This window comes from Amblyomma mixtum, chromosome 8, assembly GCF_055824585.1.
Source record: "Amblyomma mixtum isolate Tamu chromosome 8, ASM5582458v1, whole genome shotgun sequence".
Taxonomy (NCBI): Eukaryota; Metazoa; Arthropoda; class Arachnida; order Ixodida; family Ixodidae; genus Amblyomma; species Amblyomma mixtum.
The window spans coordinates 67,015,847-67,034,357 of NC_143019.1; the positions used below are offsets into that span (position 1 = coordinate 67,015,847).

At 50.5% G+C, this 18,511-nt stretch overlaps 1 protein-coding gene across 1 annotated transcript in view; it reads left to right on the forward strand.

The window, feature by feature from the left end:
* Positions 1-432: 432 nt before the first annotated feature.
* LOC149332825 (uncharacterized) overlaps positions 433-18,511 on the forward strand; it is a 31,634-nt gene continuing 13,555 nt past the window's right edge. Inside the window, exons 1-7 of the mRNA XM_089557563.1 lie at positions 433-682; positions 3,675-3,722; positions 4,318-4,470; positions 5,647-5,685; positions 8,034-8,141; positions 9,158-9,217; positions 10,031-10,381. Of these exons, the coding sequence (XP_089413689.1) occupies positions 433-682; positions 3,675-3,722; positions 4,318-4,470; positions 5,647-5,685; positions 8,034-8,141; positions 9,158-9,217; positions 10,031-10,381 (1,009 nt within the window). The remainder of the gene's footprint in view (positions 683-3,674; positions 3,723-4,317; positions 4,471-5,646; positions 5,686-8,033; positions 8,142-9,157; positions 9,218-10,030; positions 10,382-18,511) is intronic.

An 18,511-nucleotide genomic window follows, 5' to 3' on the forward strand; every position in this document is an offset into this window, starting at 1 on the left:
CGTCGGCGGAGGAACCGAGTGCGTGGAGCCGGCGGACAGACATTTCAGCGTGCAAAAAGTGATGCGAGGAGGGAAAGGCGCGGAGACGCGGAAGTTCAAAATTTGACTGCGAATAACTCAGCTGTATCTTACCGGTACTCACCTATGGGGCAGAAACGTGGAGGCTAACAAAGAGGGTTCAGCTTTAGTTAAGGACAACGCAGCGAGCTATGGAAAGAAAAATGATAGTTGTAACGTTAGAAGATCGGAAGCGGGCCGAGTGGGTGAGGGAACAAACGCGGGTTAATGACATCCTAGTGGAAATCAAGAAGAAATGGGCTTGGGCAGAGCATGTAATGGAAATGGAAGATAACCACTGATCCTTAAGGGTAATGGAGTGGATTCCAAGAAAAGACAAGCGTAGCAGGGGGCGGCAGAAAGTTAGCTGGGTGGATGAGATTAAGTTTGCGGAGATATGGTCAAGCTCGGCACGTATACCTCTTCGTCGCTCGCAGGGTGTCTGACACGCAGCTGCTGGACTCGTCGGTCGTCAACGAGGACCTGGGCAGCAGCAGCGGCGGGGAGAGGCGGCAGGACGCGGTCATCCCGGACTCGGCCATCTACATAGGCGGCGTTTTCGTCGCACTCGTGGTCGTCGGGGGCATCTTGGCCGTCGCCATCGCACTCAGGACGACCACGTCGAGTGCGTTCCTTTCCTGCATCATCCCTTTCCCGCTACCACCCCTTCGTTAGCCTTTCTATAGCTGACGTCATGGACGCTATAATGACGTAAGCAATAATAAGGGAGTAATTACTCATTGGCATCCACCCAAGCGCAGCCATACGGCTACAAAGGAAACACTCTTCCCACTTCGAGTTACTGATCAATTCGCTCTCGCCCTACCATAAGCTTGCCGTCCCGGTTAGCTCAATTGGTAGAGCGACTGCTCCGGTGTGGCGGTGGTTCCGGGTTCGAACCCCGGACCAGGACGAATTTTTCTTTAACTACGAAGTTTCTGAGAAAGCTGTATAGCTTTCCTTTGTAGCCGTATGGCTGCGCTTGGGTGGATGCCAATGAGTAATTACTCCCTTATTAGAAAATTACTCCACCTTGGGGGATTCCCCTAAACATTTGACCAATGACGTAAGCATTTCTTAGCAGGTGGTGATAGATCTTCGCCCTGCTTTCGGTTCTGCGGCCGCAATGACGTCAGTGCAACCCCATGTATCCACGAAGTCGTCTGATGGAAAAGCCTACAGGCCTTTCATCGGAGAGGAGTTGCTCTGTGTTGCTTTCCTCACGAGCGTATGTACCCAGCAAACCACAAACCTCTCAGAGACGTCTAGCTAGACGTCTCTGAGAGGTTTTTGGTTCGCTGGGTAGCTTGGAAGCCAAGTGATCGGTGAGAATGAGCCCGCCCTCTAGGGGTGGCCGGAGAAACCGAAATACAAAAGCGCTCACGGATGGCGCAGCAGCTTCGTTTCATTAGTCCTCTCAAGGCAAAGACTTGCAGAGCTTTTCCAGGATTAAGACCAGAGCAAAATAAATGAAAAGGACGCTTGTCGCGAGGCTCGCCGTCCACAAGACCCAGTTATTCCCGCTGCCGAGCGAGAAGCCGGTCGGCGGCGTAGCCAGAAAGAGCAACGGTGTCGATGCAGATCTCAAGGGCGGAGCCGGCGACAGCTCGTGGGAGGCGAACCTTCAACCTCCGGAACTGCTGTCTCGGGCGAGTTTCGTGTTAGGAAGGCCGCGTTGAAGAGAGAGTGTAGGAAGCGTCAGCGCGAAGCAGCCGCCGCCGCCCATCATCAGCCTGACTGCGCCCACTCCAGGGCAAAGGCCTCTCTAATTAACCCTGTCCTTTGTCAGCTACAGCCACCGTATCCCTGCAAACTTCTTCCCCTGCTAAGTTTGCCTTCTCTTGGAATCCACTCCGTTACCCTTGAGCACCAGCGGTTATCTTGCCCTCGCATTACATGCCCTGCCCAAGCGCATCGCTTCCTTTTGATATCGATTAGGATGTAATTAACCCGCGTTTGTTCCCTCACCCACTCTGCTCGCTTGCGGTTTCTTAACGGTGCACCTGTAATTTTTCTTTCCATATCTCGCTGCGTTGTCCCTAACTTAAGCTGAACGCTTTTCATTAGCCTCCACGTTTCTGTCCGTAGGTGAGTATCGGTAAGATACAGCTCGCACCTATTGTTTAACTGTGCCTTTGCTTAGTTTCATTGTCATCATCATCAGCCTGATTACGACCACTGCACAGAAAAGGCCTTTACCTGTATCTCTCCGATTCACCTTGTCCTCACGACAGGGTGACAGAATTTCACGACATTCAAGGATTAAAATTGATGAAATCCATAGGTAAAGCATGCCAAGTTCGTAATCACCGAATGAATGTCGGGCTTCTCCTCACAGCGTTAGAGAAGTGCGGAGAAGCTCAGTGCTGACGGCGCGGACGGTGAGATTTCAAATTTCCGCTGACGTCGCCTACACCCTACCTTGCATCGCGGGATGCCACCAAACAACGTTCCTCGGGCTGTGCCTTCGGTGGCGTTGGTCTCCTTCCTTCAAAGCTAGCGTTTCGGCTTTGCATATGTGCCACTGCCTTTGATGACGTCATCTTGCCTCCGTGCTCTCGCGCGCGCGCGCACACACACACACACACACACACACACACACACACACACACACACACACACACACACACACACACACACACACACACACACACACACACACACACACACACACACACACACACACACACACACACACACACACACGCGCGCGCGCGCGCACGCACGCACGCACGCACGCACAGCGCTGTGCGCTAATTTTTTCTGCGGAGAAACGCAGGTCAGCGAAGGAGTGTGGAAAAGACAGCTCAAGCGCTGGCTTAAACACATGTCAGTGCTTGTCTTTTCCATTGTCCTTGTTTTTTGAGCTGCTTGTCCCCCTGAAAGCTGCACCTGTTTGATCGGCGATTACGTCACCATTTCAACACTAACTTAAAAAGACTTAGTGTGTGTTAACTGCAAGGTTCACTCATTCGGCCCCTTTCAGCTCTTCGAAGTGTTTAGTTGTCCTTTAACTCGTAGCCTGCGTTTTAAGTACAAGCAGACTTCATCAGTAACGAAAAGGGCAGTGTCATGTTTACTTTTCTAAACGCCAGCAGGTGTATCTGAGGAGGATATAGGTCCCAACGTAGCTGTAGAACAGTGCAACTATCGTGAAGAGTTGGTAAAATCTTTAGGGGAATCCCCCAAGGTGGAGTAAATTTGTAATAAGGGAGTAATTACTCGTTGACCCCGGACCAGGACGAATTTTTCTTTAACTACGAAGTTTCTGAGAAAGCTGTATAGCCTTCCTTTGTAGCCGTACGGCTGCGCTCGGGTGGATGTCAATGAGTAGCTACTCCCTTATCATGAAGAGTTTGTCCTGCATGAATGGCGCCTCGCGAGAACCGGTGAACTGCCGCGGAGGCTCGGTGGATATGCTGTTCAGGGCGCCGAGGCAAAGGTCACGGGTTCGTACCCGGCCGCGGAGTCTAAATGCGAGAACGCTCGTGTAGCGAGATTTCGGAATACGTGGAGGGGACCTATAAGTTGGCCGACATTGATCCGAAGCCCGTCACTGCAGCTCGCCCTGGTAGCATGTAGCTCTGGCTCGTAAAATATTATCATTATTATTACAGGACTGGACATCCTGGGCACGGGCCTACCGCTAGCGAAAGAAGACGATGGTAAGTAGCTGGTACGAAGATCGGCCCAATAGACCATTCACGCTAATGGCTTTGCTTTTCCAAAGATAATGGTTCTGAAAGTTCTGAAAAAAGAAATGCTATGCATACAATCGGGCCTAGTTAGTTATACAAGAATCACGCTAAACTTTTTTTCGAACAACAAAACAACACGAAGGCACAACACAGAGCGCGAACTGACAACTGATTCCTTTTTACAGGGGGTACAGAAGTGCCACCCATGAGACACAAAGGGATTAAAGGGGAAAAATACCCTGTGCAAAAAAGGGAATCCTGCTCCATTTAAGATCAGTCGTCAGCGCTCTGCGTTGTCTTCGTCTTGTTGTGCTGTTAGTAAAAAGTTTAGCGCGGTTCTTCCAGATGAAAAAAGAAAGCTGTAAGGAGCAGAAATTAATCAGCACTCACGCGCGATGCATGTTGATAGGCAGGGTTCATCAATCATACAAGTCAAATTGTACGACTAGTTTTTGTCATTATCTCTCGCATGATTTAATCGTAAAGAGTACCACAGATGCTTTTAACTGTTCGTGTTTTGCGACTTTCGATCCTTCGAGTTACCGCCAACGCGCATGCGCAGACGGCCCCTCTCCGCCCGTGGTGATGCCCGGCGGCGAGAGTAGGGGCGACGACCCGTCCCTGCCGCACGATCACGAGCGGCCCTCCAACCTGGGCGCGGGCGTCGAGGACACGCCGGAGACCAGGGCCGAAGAGCGGAGGAACACCAGAGCACGTGCGTAGTGCACCGGTGGAGCCATCTGCCGAGCGCCTTTCTAGCTTCTTTGACGCGTTAGGGTTGAGGGCACTTGCCTCGGCTTCGGCAGGTGGTGGGTTCGACTCCCGCCGCTGGCCGGGTACCCACCGGTTTTCTCAGAACGGGTTCAATCTATGCACCGGCCTGGCTCTCGGCTTCTTAAAGGGCAACTGCACCACTTTTATGAAAATTTCGCGATATTAAAGAATTCAAATCTATATAAGCTATAGGTAAAACATGCCAACTGTTTTTGCACTAGCATTTAAAATAGTCACGTAATCGACGATTGAATTTTGCGCTTCTCCTCAATGCACTGGAGGAGTGCAGGAAAATTCAGCGTGACGTCACGGAAGGTATTATTTCAAATTACCCCTGTCGTCAGCCACACCCTGCCCTGACTCATTAGGGCTGTCTGACGGCGGAACGAATCACTGGCCCGTCAGCGCAACAGTGGTCAAAACCCTTTTTCCAAGCATTTCACCTCAGAAGAGCCGAACACCTGGCCGGGGGAAACCTTGTGCCCATTTGAAAAACCGGTGGGTACCCGGCGGCACTGGGGATCGAACCCGGCACCTCCCGAATGCGAGGCGAATAGCTAGAAGAATAAGAATGGGGTGTAGCACATTTGGCAGATTTTTTTCAGATCATGAATGACACTTTACCATTGTCCCTCAGGAGAGAAGTATACAACTGACGTATCTTACCGATACTCACCTGTGGCGCAGAAACGTGGAGGCTAACGCAGCTAGCTATGGAAAGAAAAATGATAGGCTTAACGTTAAGAGACCGGAAGCGGGCAGAGTGGGTGAGAGAAAAAACGCGGGTTAATGACGTCCTGGTCGAAATCAAGAGGAAGAAATGGGCTTGGACAGGGCATGCAATGCGAAGGCGAGATAACCGCTGGTCCTTAAGGGTAATGGAGTGGATTCCAAGAGAAGGCAAGCGCACGTAGCAAGGGCGGCAGAAAGTTAGGTGGGCGGATGAGATTAAGAAGTTTGCGGGGTCATGGTGGCCGCAGCTGGAAAAGTATAAGGTTAACATGGGAGAAGCCTTTGCCCTGCCGTGGGTATAGTCCGGCTGATGACGATGATGGTGGCCTGCAAAGGCAGACTCTGAAACGTTCACGCCTCTAACAAACAACTTCGTTGTTCGCAGCGAGAGGGCGTCATACACAAGCCAGGAGAGCGAACAAAAGTAAGCAAAAATTAACTTTTATTCGCCCTATAGGGGATATGCGAAATTCCGAAAGTGCGCTTGCTCAGACAACATTGCTGTCATAACAAAGATGGCGGAGGTCTATAAAAGAGAGCTGCGAGGGCTCCAAGACAGGCACTGAGTGTGTGAATGGAATGCATGAAACGTATTTTGGAAGACCCAAACGTGAAACTAGTCCTGCCTCTTTTGTTTCAGCTGGAAACACATAGTCGGCCATTTTAGTTACGGCGCTCAATGTTGTGCGAAAAAGCGCGTTTGCAGAATTTCGTATATCCCCGTGTCCCCCTGAACGCGTGTATAAAATGCGGTGGCAGTGAGCTCATCACTTATATAGATGCCGCCTGACCTTAATTTTAATTTTTTTTGCGATTTAGAAAACACGCATGCGTCTTGTGTTGATGGTGAAGGAGATCGCTGTGGCGAGAAGAAAAATGGGGTGAAGTTAATGCTTTTGTCTCATTGCAGCTGATGGCGTCACGATGAACATGCTAATGGCAGTGACAACAGGCTCGACGTAACAGAAAAGAGAGCATTGAAATAAATGCCTAAAAACTGACATTACATGCCTTTGCAATGGTAGTCATTTGTGTGAAATGATATCAGTCTATTTTTTCGCGTGTTAAGTGAACGTCAGCCCAAAATCTGCGCGGAATGCTTATTCGTTTTAGCTTACCTCTAATAACTGAGCTTTCAATTTCGTCTCATGCTCTGGAAGGAAAATGAATAAATTAATTTTTGCTAGGGAACTGAACCCAGAGCTTTGTTGTGACACGTAACAAGGATAATTTACCTTTCAAGGCATAAAGTGAAACGTCTTTGAGAAAAGTAACCTGGGTGGATCTCAGCCGTATAGTGGAGCAGTAATTATGCAGTAATTATAAGAATGGGGCGGAGCGCATATGGCAGGTTCTCTCAGGTCATGAATGGTAGTTTACCAATACCCCTCAAGAGAAAAGTATACAACAGCTGTATCTTACCGGTACTCACCTATGGGGCAGAAACGTGGAGGCTAACAAAGAGGGTTCAGCTTAAGTTAAGGACAACGCAGCGAGCTATGGAAAGGAAAATGATAGGCGTAACGTTAAGAGATCGGAAGAGGGCGGAGTGGGTGAGGGAACAAACGCGGGTTAATGACATCCCAGTTGAAATCAAGAGGAAGAAATGGGCTTGGGCAGGGCATGTAATGCGAGGGCAAGATAACCGCTGGTCCTTAAGGGTAACGGAGTGGATTCCAAGAAAAGGCAAATGTAGCAGGGGACGGCAGAAAGTCAGGTGGGCGGATGAGATTAAGAAGTTTGCGGGGGTACAGTGGCCGCAGCTGGCAAAGGACAGGGTTAATTGGAGAGACATGGGAGAGGCCTTTTCCCTGCAGTGGGTGTAGTCAGGCTGATGATGATGATGATGAATTATGCCACCCCTCTTAATCTGTGTAAAGTAAGGAGAACCCTTCTCCTCGCCTTTTAAGATTTCGTGGCCTTCAGTAGGCGGCCTGATTACTTCTGGCTAAGCGATTTCTGGTGGGACGCACGTGTTCGCAGATTGAGGATGTGCATTGCTCTCCTCGCATGGCCTGACTGCGTCGATGCGATCTGATGTCAGCCTGCTTTGTTGCTATACCTCGCTTTATCGGTGGCACCTCACACGTGACAGCCAATCCAAGGTATTACTGTACGGGTACAAAATTCTTGAAATCACTCGTGTTCTTTTATCAGTTAGTCCCGACTAAGTTGTGTCGTTGGCCTAGCTTTTCTCACTATATGTCGATTTATTTTGCTTCAACCCTCCGTCTCATTTTGTTGTCGTCCACTGCTTCACAATTTAGTTCGGTGCTTACTTTAAGCCCTATCAATTGCCGCGGTGGCTTAGTGGCTATGGAACTGCCGGAGTACCTGGGTTCGAATCCAGCCGCCTTCCGATGGATGACGATGATGATGATAATGAAAAGTATTTAATATTTACAGAGAGGTTGACAGGGAAGCAGCCACTAGTAGGCCGCTCCCCTTACTCAAGCTAGTTGACTCAAAACCTCTCAGAGATGTCTAGCTATAGACGTCTCTGAGAGGTTTTTGGTTTGCTGGGTCTGTACCGCCACGCGAGTTCGATGGAAACGAAGTGCAAAGCGCACCCATGCGCTGTGCGATGTCAGTGCATGTTAAATAACCACGAGTGATCGAAAGTAATACGGCGCCTCTCAACCCACGTGAAATTTGGACGATGCTCGGGGCCATACCCTTTGAAACGGGCCGGCACTACGTATGGTGCACGGGCCAAAACTAGAGCTGTCGCAGACAGCGCCCCCTGACGCGCCTCTGTGTCGTTATTGGCAGAGAAACCGGCACGCATCGCGAAGCCCGTGAGAACGACGAGGGCCGAAGAGGAGACGGAGGAGGCTCTGGTCAGCGACGAACCGGAAGGGTTGCCGACGGAAGCCGAACGTGAGCTGGGCTTGTGGGCGCGAAGACGGGTGCATGGGCTTTACACTGTGAAAAAAAAAAAAAACGCGTTATTTATGAACCAGTGGTTGTTATTTTAACGTTCCCAGAAACTGCTGTAACGCAAGGCGAAATGAAAAATGTACGAATGGAACCCGGCCGCGTTTCGATGGAGGCGAAACGCAAAAGGCCTCTTTCTCTCTTTCTTCTTTCACTCCCACCTTCGTCCTTTCCCTAACGGCGCGGTTCAGGTGTCCGCCGAGATATGTGAGACAGATACTGCGCCATTTCCTTTCCTCAAAAACCAATTTACCAATTTTTACAGTGTGCTGCGCTATTGTACGTGAAAGATCGCCGGGTGGTCAAAATTATTCTCCACTGCGGCACCTGTCTTTCTCTCCTCTTTCACTCCCACCTTCTCCCTTCTCTCACGGCGCGGTTGAGTTGTCCATCGAGAAGCGAGTGTTACTGAGCCATTTCATTTTCTCAAAAGACCAATTTTCAATTTTTCAAAGGCGAGTCGAGGATGAAAGAGAGAGCGCAAGCAAGGCCACAAGAACGGACGGCAAATATCCGAGTGAAAAAATTGGTAGTGGCATAGGTCAGCTACGCCAGGTTATACGTAGCGAGAGGTACGGCATGGTTACGTCTAGTTGTTTTGCTCATCGTCATGGCTACGTGTTAGACATTAAAGACGAGACATGTGGTGAAGGCGGCACGTGTTATTCAACTTTATTGACTGCCAGCAAGACGACCCGGTGATCCGTAAAGTAACACACGACCGTTCGGTCGGAGGCGAGCGGCGCACCAGCTGCGCGGCTGTGACGTCACTCGGCTCCTCGCGCATGCGCACAAGTGGCGCAGAAGGCCCACAGCGAAACGGCGAGAGTGCGGATTATGTAGCTCTCGCTACAAAAGAGAGCGCCAAGAAAATATTTATTCCTCAAAGTGAGGGGTGGTTAGGGGTGGTTCTTATCATTTTAAAAATATTTCTTGAAATTTTTGGTTTTCCTTTCCAGCGACTACCCGCCGCCGGGCAACGAGCAGGGGCCGCAGCGCCAAAAGGAAACGGAAGGAAGGTGCTGCTTCATTGCACTTCGTCACTGCACTCGCGAAGTTAAGCCTAAACCGCGCCTTACCAAAAAAACACTCGGCATTCACCGTGACAGAACAGGTGTTTCGCTCAGTACAAGAGGCGTAGCCTAAGAGTTGCGGTCAGGGTCCCGTCACCCACCTAAGCTGGGTGAGAAGGCTGTATAAAATATCTGGAAGTTTACCAGGCTATGGAAGGAGGTTGGAAAGAAGAGTTAAGAGGAGCATGACGATCGTGACAAAGGAGATGAGTGTAGTCGCGTTTATGTACGCGCTAAAGGCGCATTCATTCCTGCGAGTCGCAGATGTTGCGGGACTGGTTTTAGCTGCTTCGTTCCCGCTTTCCTTGTGCCACCGTTGTGGCCCGGACCTGAGCGCGAGCCCGAGGTAATGAATGCATTGGACGAGAAGGAGCCATAAGATCCAACAGGAAACACTGTCGGACAGTAAGCACTTAGCCAGATTGAGCAAAAAACAAGGCAAGTATAGGCTGGTACTTTATAACTATAGGTCTCTGTAATGTGATTAAATAAATTTCTACTTTGGCTACGGTGAATGGTTAAGTGTAACCGCCATGCTCTAATCTCATGGAGGGGATCGCAGTAAGCTCAGATAAAATCGACATGAACGGAAAGAGCTGGTGCTCACTGTACTCCTGCGCACAGCGCAATTTGTTTCCCTGTTTCGTGGTGCGGCAAAAGTTTCAGCTCCTGGTGAACCAGGCTGAGGACAGTCGGGTGCTCTGAGCATTAAAACAAAACAAAAGGAATTAAAACAAAATGGATGGCGGCGTCACACAGTTGCCACCGACGAGCATCCGGAACACCCTCCTCCCCACCCACCGGCCACACCCAGAGGCAGTGCGCACCCAGACGACAAAGGAGAGAGGGAAAGCGGTGACGAGCAGCCAATCGAGGAAGGAGCCGAGGAACCTTTCGAGGAACCTGCCGAGGAACCTGCCCAGGAACCTGCCCAGAAACCTGCCCCGAAAACTGCCCAGAAACCTGCCGAGGAACCTGCCGAGCAACCTGCCCAGGAACCTGTGGAGGAATCTGCCGAGGAACCCGCCCCGAACCGCGGTGGCGATCGTGCGCCGCCGACACGGGCTGTTACCAAGTCCCGCAAGAAGGACCGCCTCCGAACAACGTCGGGTGAGCTGTGCAAAAAGCAAAAAGTACAGCCGTTGTCAAATGTTTGGAGCCCAGGGGGTTTGCTTCTGAGCCTCACTGTGTGGTTCGTGATGCATCTCCAGCGCTCCAAATTTCCTCTGGGTAAGAATATTTCTCATTCTGCCTCCTTCAATGGGTAGGACTTCCGAGAATGCTTCAGGAGTACCTCTTAAAGGCCAAGAAGTAAACCCCCTGGGCTCTAAACTTTTGACAAAGACTGTACATATGAAGAGGCGCTCACGCAATATGACACGGATTTCAGCGTCAGCTGTATGTGCAAGAGGATAAAAGAGTTACAGAGCGTGAAGACAGGATTAAAGAAAGAGGTGACACGCTCAGGTGATGACTATAAACCATCTTTGTTGCCTTTCAGCGAAGCTATATACAGGGGAAGAACAAAAAAGGTGAAAAAGCATTGTACATTAAGTGAAGTTCCTAAAACACGTGTTCGAACACAATGGAAGATAATTTTGTATTCATCAGCTAGGTAGATGAATGGCCGATGTTATTATTCGACTTTGTAATCATATAGTATGCTTGCCAAATTGTGCGAGTGCTGCTTTTTGCAGTGTTTGATGGTGCGACATCCTTCGAATCTTGGAACGCAGGCGCAATGTTTGCAGTGCAAAATTCCGAAATTTGCGAACCATACCACACAATCGAAAAAAGGCGATAACCGTGTCATGCATCTATCCAGCTCTTCGATAAAGAACTGGCTTATCGTAAGTGGTGGCTTGTGCCCGAAAACGTGTTCTTGAATTTTCGCTTACTATACCATTCTTTTCAACTTCTTGTGCCAATCCCTCCGCCTCCTTAGCTTTGCCCAAAGACAATAACAGTGATGGCCGAGAATCAGCGTCTTCTTCTTCCTCATCTCTATAATGGCACATGCCCACATGCCCATTGGCCAAGGTGTAGTGGCCTAAACAAGGAAATTTCCATAGGATGACAACAAAATATCGGAACCAAACGTGAATTTTAAAAATGTATCCATGAAAAACGACAGAAGAATATTTGAAGTTAAATAACAATGAACATTTTGGTGAGAAAAAAAACTCCAAGCCTTTTAAAGGAGTTAGCAACTCAACCTACCAGTTGCAATTATGTAATCATGGAGATTCCCACGAATTGAACCCAATGCAAATCCTTTGGCGCTCGCTCCGAACGATAACAACACTGGCAGAGATAACGGGAGACCTAACCTGGAGAGAGGGACCTCCAGGTAAATCTTTCTCTGAAGTGCGAACTTTGGACAGTAGAGAAGGAAATGGTCCACAGATTCAACGTGCCCGCATGAGTCACATAGGCGTCTGTGTGTGTCACTTCTTTGTCTCGTACTGCCTTCGCGCTCTCTCACTCTTTCCGTCGTGGGCCAAACAGACCAAGTCGACGCTTTAAAACATGTAAGGCGACGTGGAGAGAATTTGACGAGAGAGCATACCCTGGGGGTTCGTTCAATTGAATAATGAGCCAAGTTACAAGCTCAGAGGTGACCAGTTGAAACTTCCAAAAAAGTTGAAAGACGATTACGATAGTCGGTAAATCGAAATTTGAGCGGAGCAGCTCTTCACAAGCCACCTGCCGCAGCTGGAAGGTGGCGTGCTAGCCACACTCCGGGATCTTCCCAGTCACCTTCCATTCCTCCGCTCTCGCCGTGGCAGGCGGCGTTTCGCTCTGCCTGCCAACACGTCACCTGTCGGGGGGCTTGTTAAGCCGACAACGACGACGCAGAACGCAGGAACGGACTGCTAAGAGCTGCGCTCTGAAACGTGTGGTGCCAATTAGTAGCAAGTGGAAGCAGTTGTATTCCACTCGTTTTCAGATGTGGATCTGTAGGTTCTAGTCAGTCACTTTGGACTGGGTTGCCACAAGGTATTACTAACAATGAAACCACTCGCTCACTTCTAAAATTGTCTCGCTATTCAACCGTCTATGATACCCGTTCTCATTTTCCTTTGTCACTGCCTCTTAGTCTCACCAGATATGGTAGGCAATCATTATCTTTTATTCTGCCAAAATACTTGAACATTTTAGAAGATAACTGTTGTGTCCCCTTATTGCTTTTGTGTGTGTGCGCCCCCGCATCCTCCTCCTAACGACCACTCGCATCCTCCTCCTAACGACCACTCGCATCCTCCTCCTAACGACCACTTGCCCTTCGTCGCACGCTGTCGCCAGATGCCCCCCCATGGTGCGCCCCCGCATCCTCCTCCTGTTTTGGGAAGCCACTCCCTCCCGTGGACGCTTCTCCGCTCCCTCCTTTCTTCGGGCGGCCAGTTCGGCTCCTGCCTCGGTCGACGCTGGTCGCACCCTCATCGGCTTTAAATAAACGAAGTCTTAAAGTACCGTGTGCGTCTTTCGCTGCATTCAACACAGCGACCGGACACGACAGTGGCGACGAGAAAGTGGATTCGACCCGCGCTACGCAACGCTATTGACAAGCCATGGCTACGCGAGGGTTTCCCAATCAGATACCAGAGTTCAACGGCTCATCGTGGTCATCGTGGGTTGGACGCCTTCAGTTCTACTTTGAAGCTAACAACATCACAGACCCAGCCTTGAAGAGGGCCAACCTGCTGACGCTGTGCGGGGAGCAGACCTACGATACTGTCTGCGCCCTTATTCAGCCAAGCACACCAGCGGCAGTGTCTTACGACGACATCGTAAAAGCGCTGCAAAAGCACTACGACCCAAGGCCATCCGAGGTCTACAGCCGGGCTCGCTTCCAACGACGAGATCAACTGGGAGGAGAAACTGTGAGCGCCTACGTAGCCGCGCTCAAGAAGCTCGCTGCCGACTGCAATTTTGGAACGCTGTCGACAACAGCTACCGGGCAGGAGGGAGACGCAGCTTCTTCTGCTAACACCACCATGCTTCCCTTGGACGTGATGTTACGCGACAGATTTGTGTGCGGACTGAGTGACGAGTCACTGCAGCAGCGCCTGTTCGCTGAGAAGGACCTCACATTCAGCAAAGCTTACGACATCGCCGTTCGAGCGGAGAGCGCCGGTCACCAGCAGAGAGGGATTCGCCGGAACACCGAGCCGGTACACCAGACAAGCAACCAGGTGCGCAAGCCTTCTGTTGTTGTAAAATCGGTCAAAAAGGCACAACGCTGCTGGCGGTGTGACGACCAACACAACCCCCAGGGATGTCGATTCCAGTCAGCCACGTGTAATTTTTGCCACAAGCGAGGGCATATCGAAAGAGCATGCATTACGAAACGGAGACTTGCCAAGATAAAGTCACCTTCCCAGCCTAATCACAGCGTCAACGCCTCAGAGAATACGCCGCTATCTGATCTCCATGGAACAACATCAGCAACACCATCTGTGTTGTACGACCTGAACACCATGAATCTCGGCACGCGACCGAAGATTTTTACAGAAGTAAGCGTACATCACCAGCTGATTAAGTTCGAGGTGGACTCCGGCGCAGCCTGTACTCTGATCAGTGAGGACACGTTCCGAACTTCATGGCCATCTGACGCACCCGCCCTGCAACAAGACGACACGCACCTGCGAACGTGGTCAGGACAGAATCTGCCACTATTGGGCTCTGCCAACGTGCAGGTTAACTACAACGGCCAGACCCATACGCTACCTCTGCTTGTTGTGAAGGGCACAGGATCAAGCCTTCTAGGGAGAAACTGGTTTTCTCCACTAGGCGTGATGATATGCGGCATACACCAGACGCCGAGCCAGAACATGGTTGAGCAACTGCAGGAGAAATACAAAAGAGTATTCTCGGAAGAGATTCCAGGAAACGAAGGGCCCCCGGTCACACTGGAGTTGTTGGACAACGCGCAACCCAAATTTCTGAAGGCCAGGCCGGTGCCGTTTGCTCTCCGAGATTCAGTTGAAAAAGAGTTGGACAAACTGGAGCAGCAAGGTGTCATCGAGCCGACGCAGCATTCAGAATGGGCCACACCACTTGTCGTAGTTCGCAAGAAGAACGGAACCATACGCCTCTGCGGAGACTACCGGAGCACCGTCAATCTTGCGACTAAAGCGTCCTCTTACCCGCTACCGACACCTGAAGAAGTATTCAGTGTACTACGTGGCGCAAGAGTCTTCAGCACATTGGACCTCACCCAGGCGTATCAGCAGCTGAAGGTGAGCGAGTCAACTGCTGAATTATTGGCAATTAACACACTGAAAGGCTTGTACAAAGTCAAGCGACTGCCTTTTGGCGTAGCTGCAGCCCCGGCCATATTTCAAAAATTCATGGAGACAGTGCTTCAGGGCATCCCAGGAGTTTGTGTCTACCTTGACGATGTCATCATCAGTGGCACTTCCACTGAAGAGCATGCAGTGCGCCTAGAGCTCGTTCTCGAAAGGCTAGCAAACGCTAATTTGTGCATAAGCAAATCGAAGTGCTGTTTTGCGGTGCCAGAGGTGCAATTTCTGGGACACCGAATTAATGCGGAAGGCATTCACCCTACCGAGGACAAAGTGCGAGCGATCACAGAAGCACGAGCTCCAACAAACAAGCAGGAGCTACAGGCTTTTCTCGGACTCTTGACGTTCTACGACCGGTTCTTGGAACAAAGAGCTACCGTGGCCAACGACTTATACCAACTCCTTCGGAAAGATGTGACATGGACATGGTCGCCACGCCATCAGCGGTCATTCGATGCCCTGAAAGACCTGATTCGAAGATGTACAGTCCTCCGCCACTACGACGAAAGGAAGCCTCTGCTTTTGGCTTGCGACGCATCACCGTACGGAGTCGGCGCGGTTCTATCGCAAACTGACGAGCAAGGAAGGGAAGCTCCCATCGCCTTCGCCTCACGTACGTTGTCGCAAGCAGAACGCAACTACGCGCAACTTGACAAAGAAGGGCTAGCCATCGTCTACGCGGCGACACATTTTCACCAGTACATTGCCGGCCGGAAGGTGACCTTTATAACCGATCACCGACCGCTATTGGGCATTCTGGGACCACAAAGGCCTATGCCACCAACTTTGTCTCCGCGAATGACACGTTGGTGCATCAAACTCTCAGCGTACGACTACGCTCTGGTCTACCGCAATGGGAGTAAACATCAAAACGCCGATGCGCTAAGCCGTCTGCCACTAGACGCAACTGTTGACGAACCATTTCCACCAGGAGACGTTCTGATGTTCGAAGCACTGCCAGAACCTCCGCTTACAGCAGGCACAGTTGCAGCATCTACGCAGAAGTGCGCAGCTCTCCGGCTAGTTTACACAGCTGTTCAACAAGGCAACGTGCATAAACTCAAAGGGGACAACTTCGACGCTTACCGCAGGCGAGCTACAGAGTTGAGCACCCATCGCGGCTGCATCATATTTGGGTCCCGAGTTGTGATGCCGAGAGAACTACGCGCACAAGCTATGTCTCTCATCCACGCCGGACATCGGGGCATCGTTGCAATGAAAAAGTGTGCCAGAAGCTACATGTGGTGGCCTGGCATTGACAACGACATCGAAACCGTGGTGCGAGAATGCAAGCCTTGCCAGAGCAGCCGGAGCGCCCCGCCGAAAGCTCCTGTCCCAGAATGGGAAAAGCCAGACACACCATGGCACACACTGCACATTGATTTTGCAGGACCAATTGAGGGCTGCACTTTCCTTGTGGTCGTAGATGCCTACACAAAGTGGCTTGAGATAAGGCAAATGGGACAGACGACTTCGGCAGCAGTCATTGACAACCTCCGATCACTATTTGCAACGTTCGGCCTGCCGCGCAAGGTAGTGTCGGACAACGGAACACCGTTTGTGTCTGCGGAGATCCTCAAGTTTTATCGCGACAACGGGATCTCATCAGTTACATCGGCCCCCTACCACCCAGCGACAAACGGACAAGCCGAGCGCTACGTAGCCGAGCTAAAACGCGCCCTTGAAAGAGATCAGACAGGCTCGCTGCAGCGCCGCCTTGCGCGCTTTCTCTTCAAGCAGCACACGACGGTTCAGAGCACAACAGGCGAGACCCCCTCGAAAATGATGTTCGAGCGTGAAATGCGAACCCAGCTCACAGCCATCCTCCCCGAGCCAAAGGCAGAGACGTTCCGGGAAGAAAAAGCAATTCCGCGCTGCGGCACGCTTAATGAGGGGCAGCGCGTCCTCGCCCGACAGTTTCTGAAAAAGCCACGCTGGGAGGAAGCTACAATTGTCAGACGCATAGGCCTGCGCTCTTGGCTCGTCAACATACATGGCACAGTAGCACGCCGACATCTCAACCAGCTGCGTAGATTTACGACGCCGTCTGAGAGCTGTCCGCCAGCGGAGAGAACACGTGCACCATCTTCCCACATAGCCTGGCACCTCTTCCCGGAAGAAGAGACTTCGCCCAGGACAGACCTAGGAGACACAGCGAACAACAGCCAGCCTACAAGTGTTTCTCCCCCGAGCGCACAAAGCCAGCGCGCCTCCACGCGTGAGCGCCGACCCCCTGCACGATACCAGGCAACTTTCTAAGGGGGAAGGAAGTGTTGTGTCCCCTTATTGCTTTTGTGTGTGTGCGCCCCCGCATCCTCCTCCTAACGACCACTCGCATCCTCCTCCTAACGACCACTCGCATCCTCCTCCTAACGACCACTTGCCCTTCGTCGCACGCTGTCGCCAGATGCCCCCCCATGGTGCGCCCCCGCATCCTCCTCCTGTTTTGGGAAGCCACTCCCTCCCGTGGACGCTTCTCCGCTCCCTCCTTTCTTCGGGCGGCCAGTTCGGCTCCTGCCTCGGTCGACGCTGGTCGCACCCTCATCGGCTTTAAATAAACGAAGTCTTAAAGTACCGTGTGCGTCTTTCGCTGCATTCAACACAGCGACCGGACACGACAATAACATATCGCTAAAATACATCACAGTAAAGAGCCTAAAAAAACATTTTGTACCTTTTTGAAGATGTTTAACTAGAACTTGTTCTGAACGGTGACTAAAGCTGTAACACGTGTGAATTCTGCTTATGTTGTACACCTGGATGATGTGATGCTTTTGGTTCTGAGTATTTATGACGCTTTTTGTTGTGATTGTGATACTAATGTTGAAATGCCACTGTAAATATTCCATTGATGTTGATACTTCAGTTTTTTTTTCTCGACTGCCTCTCCTGCAGCTGTCTTGTAAACAAACAACTGCGGCAATACGTTGCCTGTGGGCGCAGGGTGCCTCTCAAGCTGCATTCAAGCAGCTTTTTTTTCCTCTCTCTCCCAGTGATATGTGTATTAATAAGAGCGACAAATAAACTTCAACTTCAACCCTTTTATCACATGACCAAGGAGTCGCACGAGTCCCATGCGTCATGAATCACGACCGGGGGTCATGTTGTTACCTTGTGATGTGATGACGTCGTTTCATGCGATTGACGGCAATATTTAGGGGGGATTGGCTATAAACACTGAAGCTGCAAAGAAGTTTGCCGCAGGTAGGTGTGCCTATCTAGAATATATGCAAGAAAGAAAATTCGAAAAAAGCCAGGAAGCACTACTCACGTCAGCCAGAGGTACTTGTAAGGTGAACTTCGAATTTTCCCCTAGATATTTCTTTCTGCCAGACACACATAACGAAAGTATACGGATACAAAGAATAAGTTGGGGCGACCTAAAAGGAAATAAAAAGTAATAAGCCTGGTGCTGGGTCGCCGGCGATCAGTATACGGATACACCAGGACTGCCTCTAATAACGAGATTCGGTGGTGGTAGGGGTTTACTATGAAAAATGAAATGAGAAAAGGCTTTTCACAGGAACTGCCGCATTTACCTCGAGCATCTGATCCACGGCCAGCAGATGTCAAGGGGTAGAAATAATTGTATGTACTGCGAAAATAGAGAAAGTAAAGCGGAGAAAGACTACTTATGGGCTGTGTGTCTCATTCGTAAGCTACTAGTTAACTATATTTATTTACTAATTTATGCCAGTTAGTAATTTAGAGTAAAGGCCTTTAGGTCAAAGGCCTCTAGGGTGAAGGCTTTTAGGTCAAACGAGTCTACCCTAATGGTATTCACCCTAAAGACCTTAATTCACGCTACAGGCCTCCGATGTGTACACTGTTGACTTTGAACTTTTCAGTCACCACTGTGGAACAATGGTGACGTCATTGGAGTTTTCGGACTATCTTATCTGGGCGACAACGCCGGTTTCGTTGGGACGTT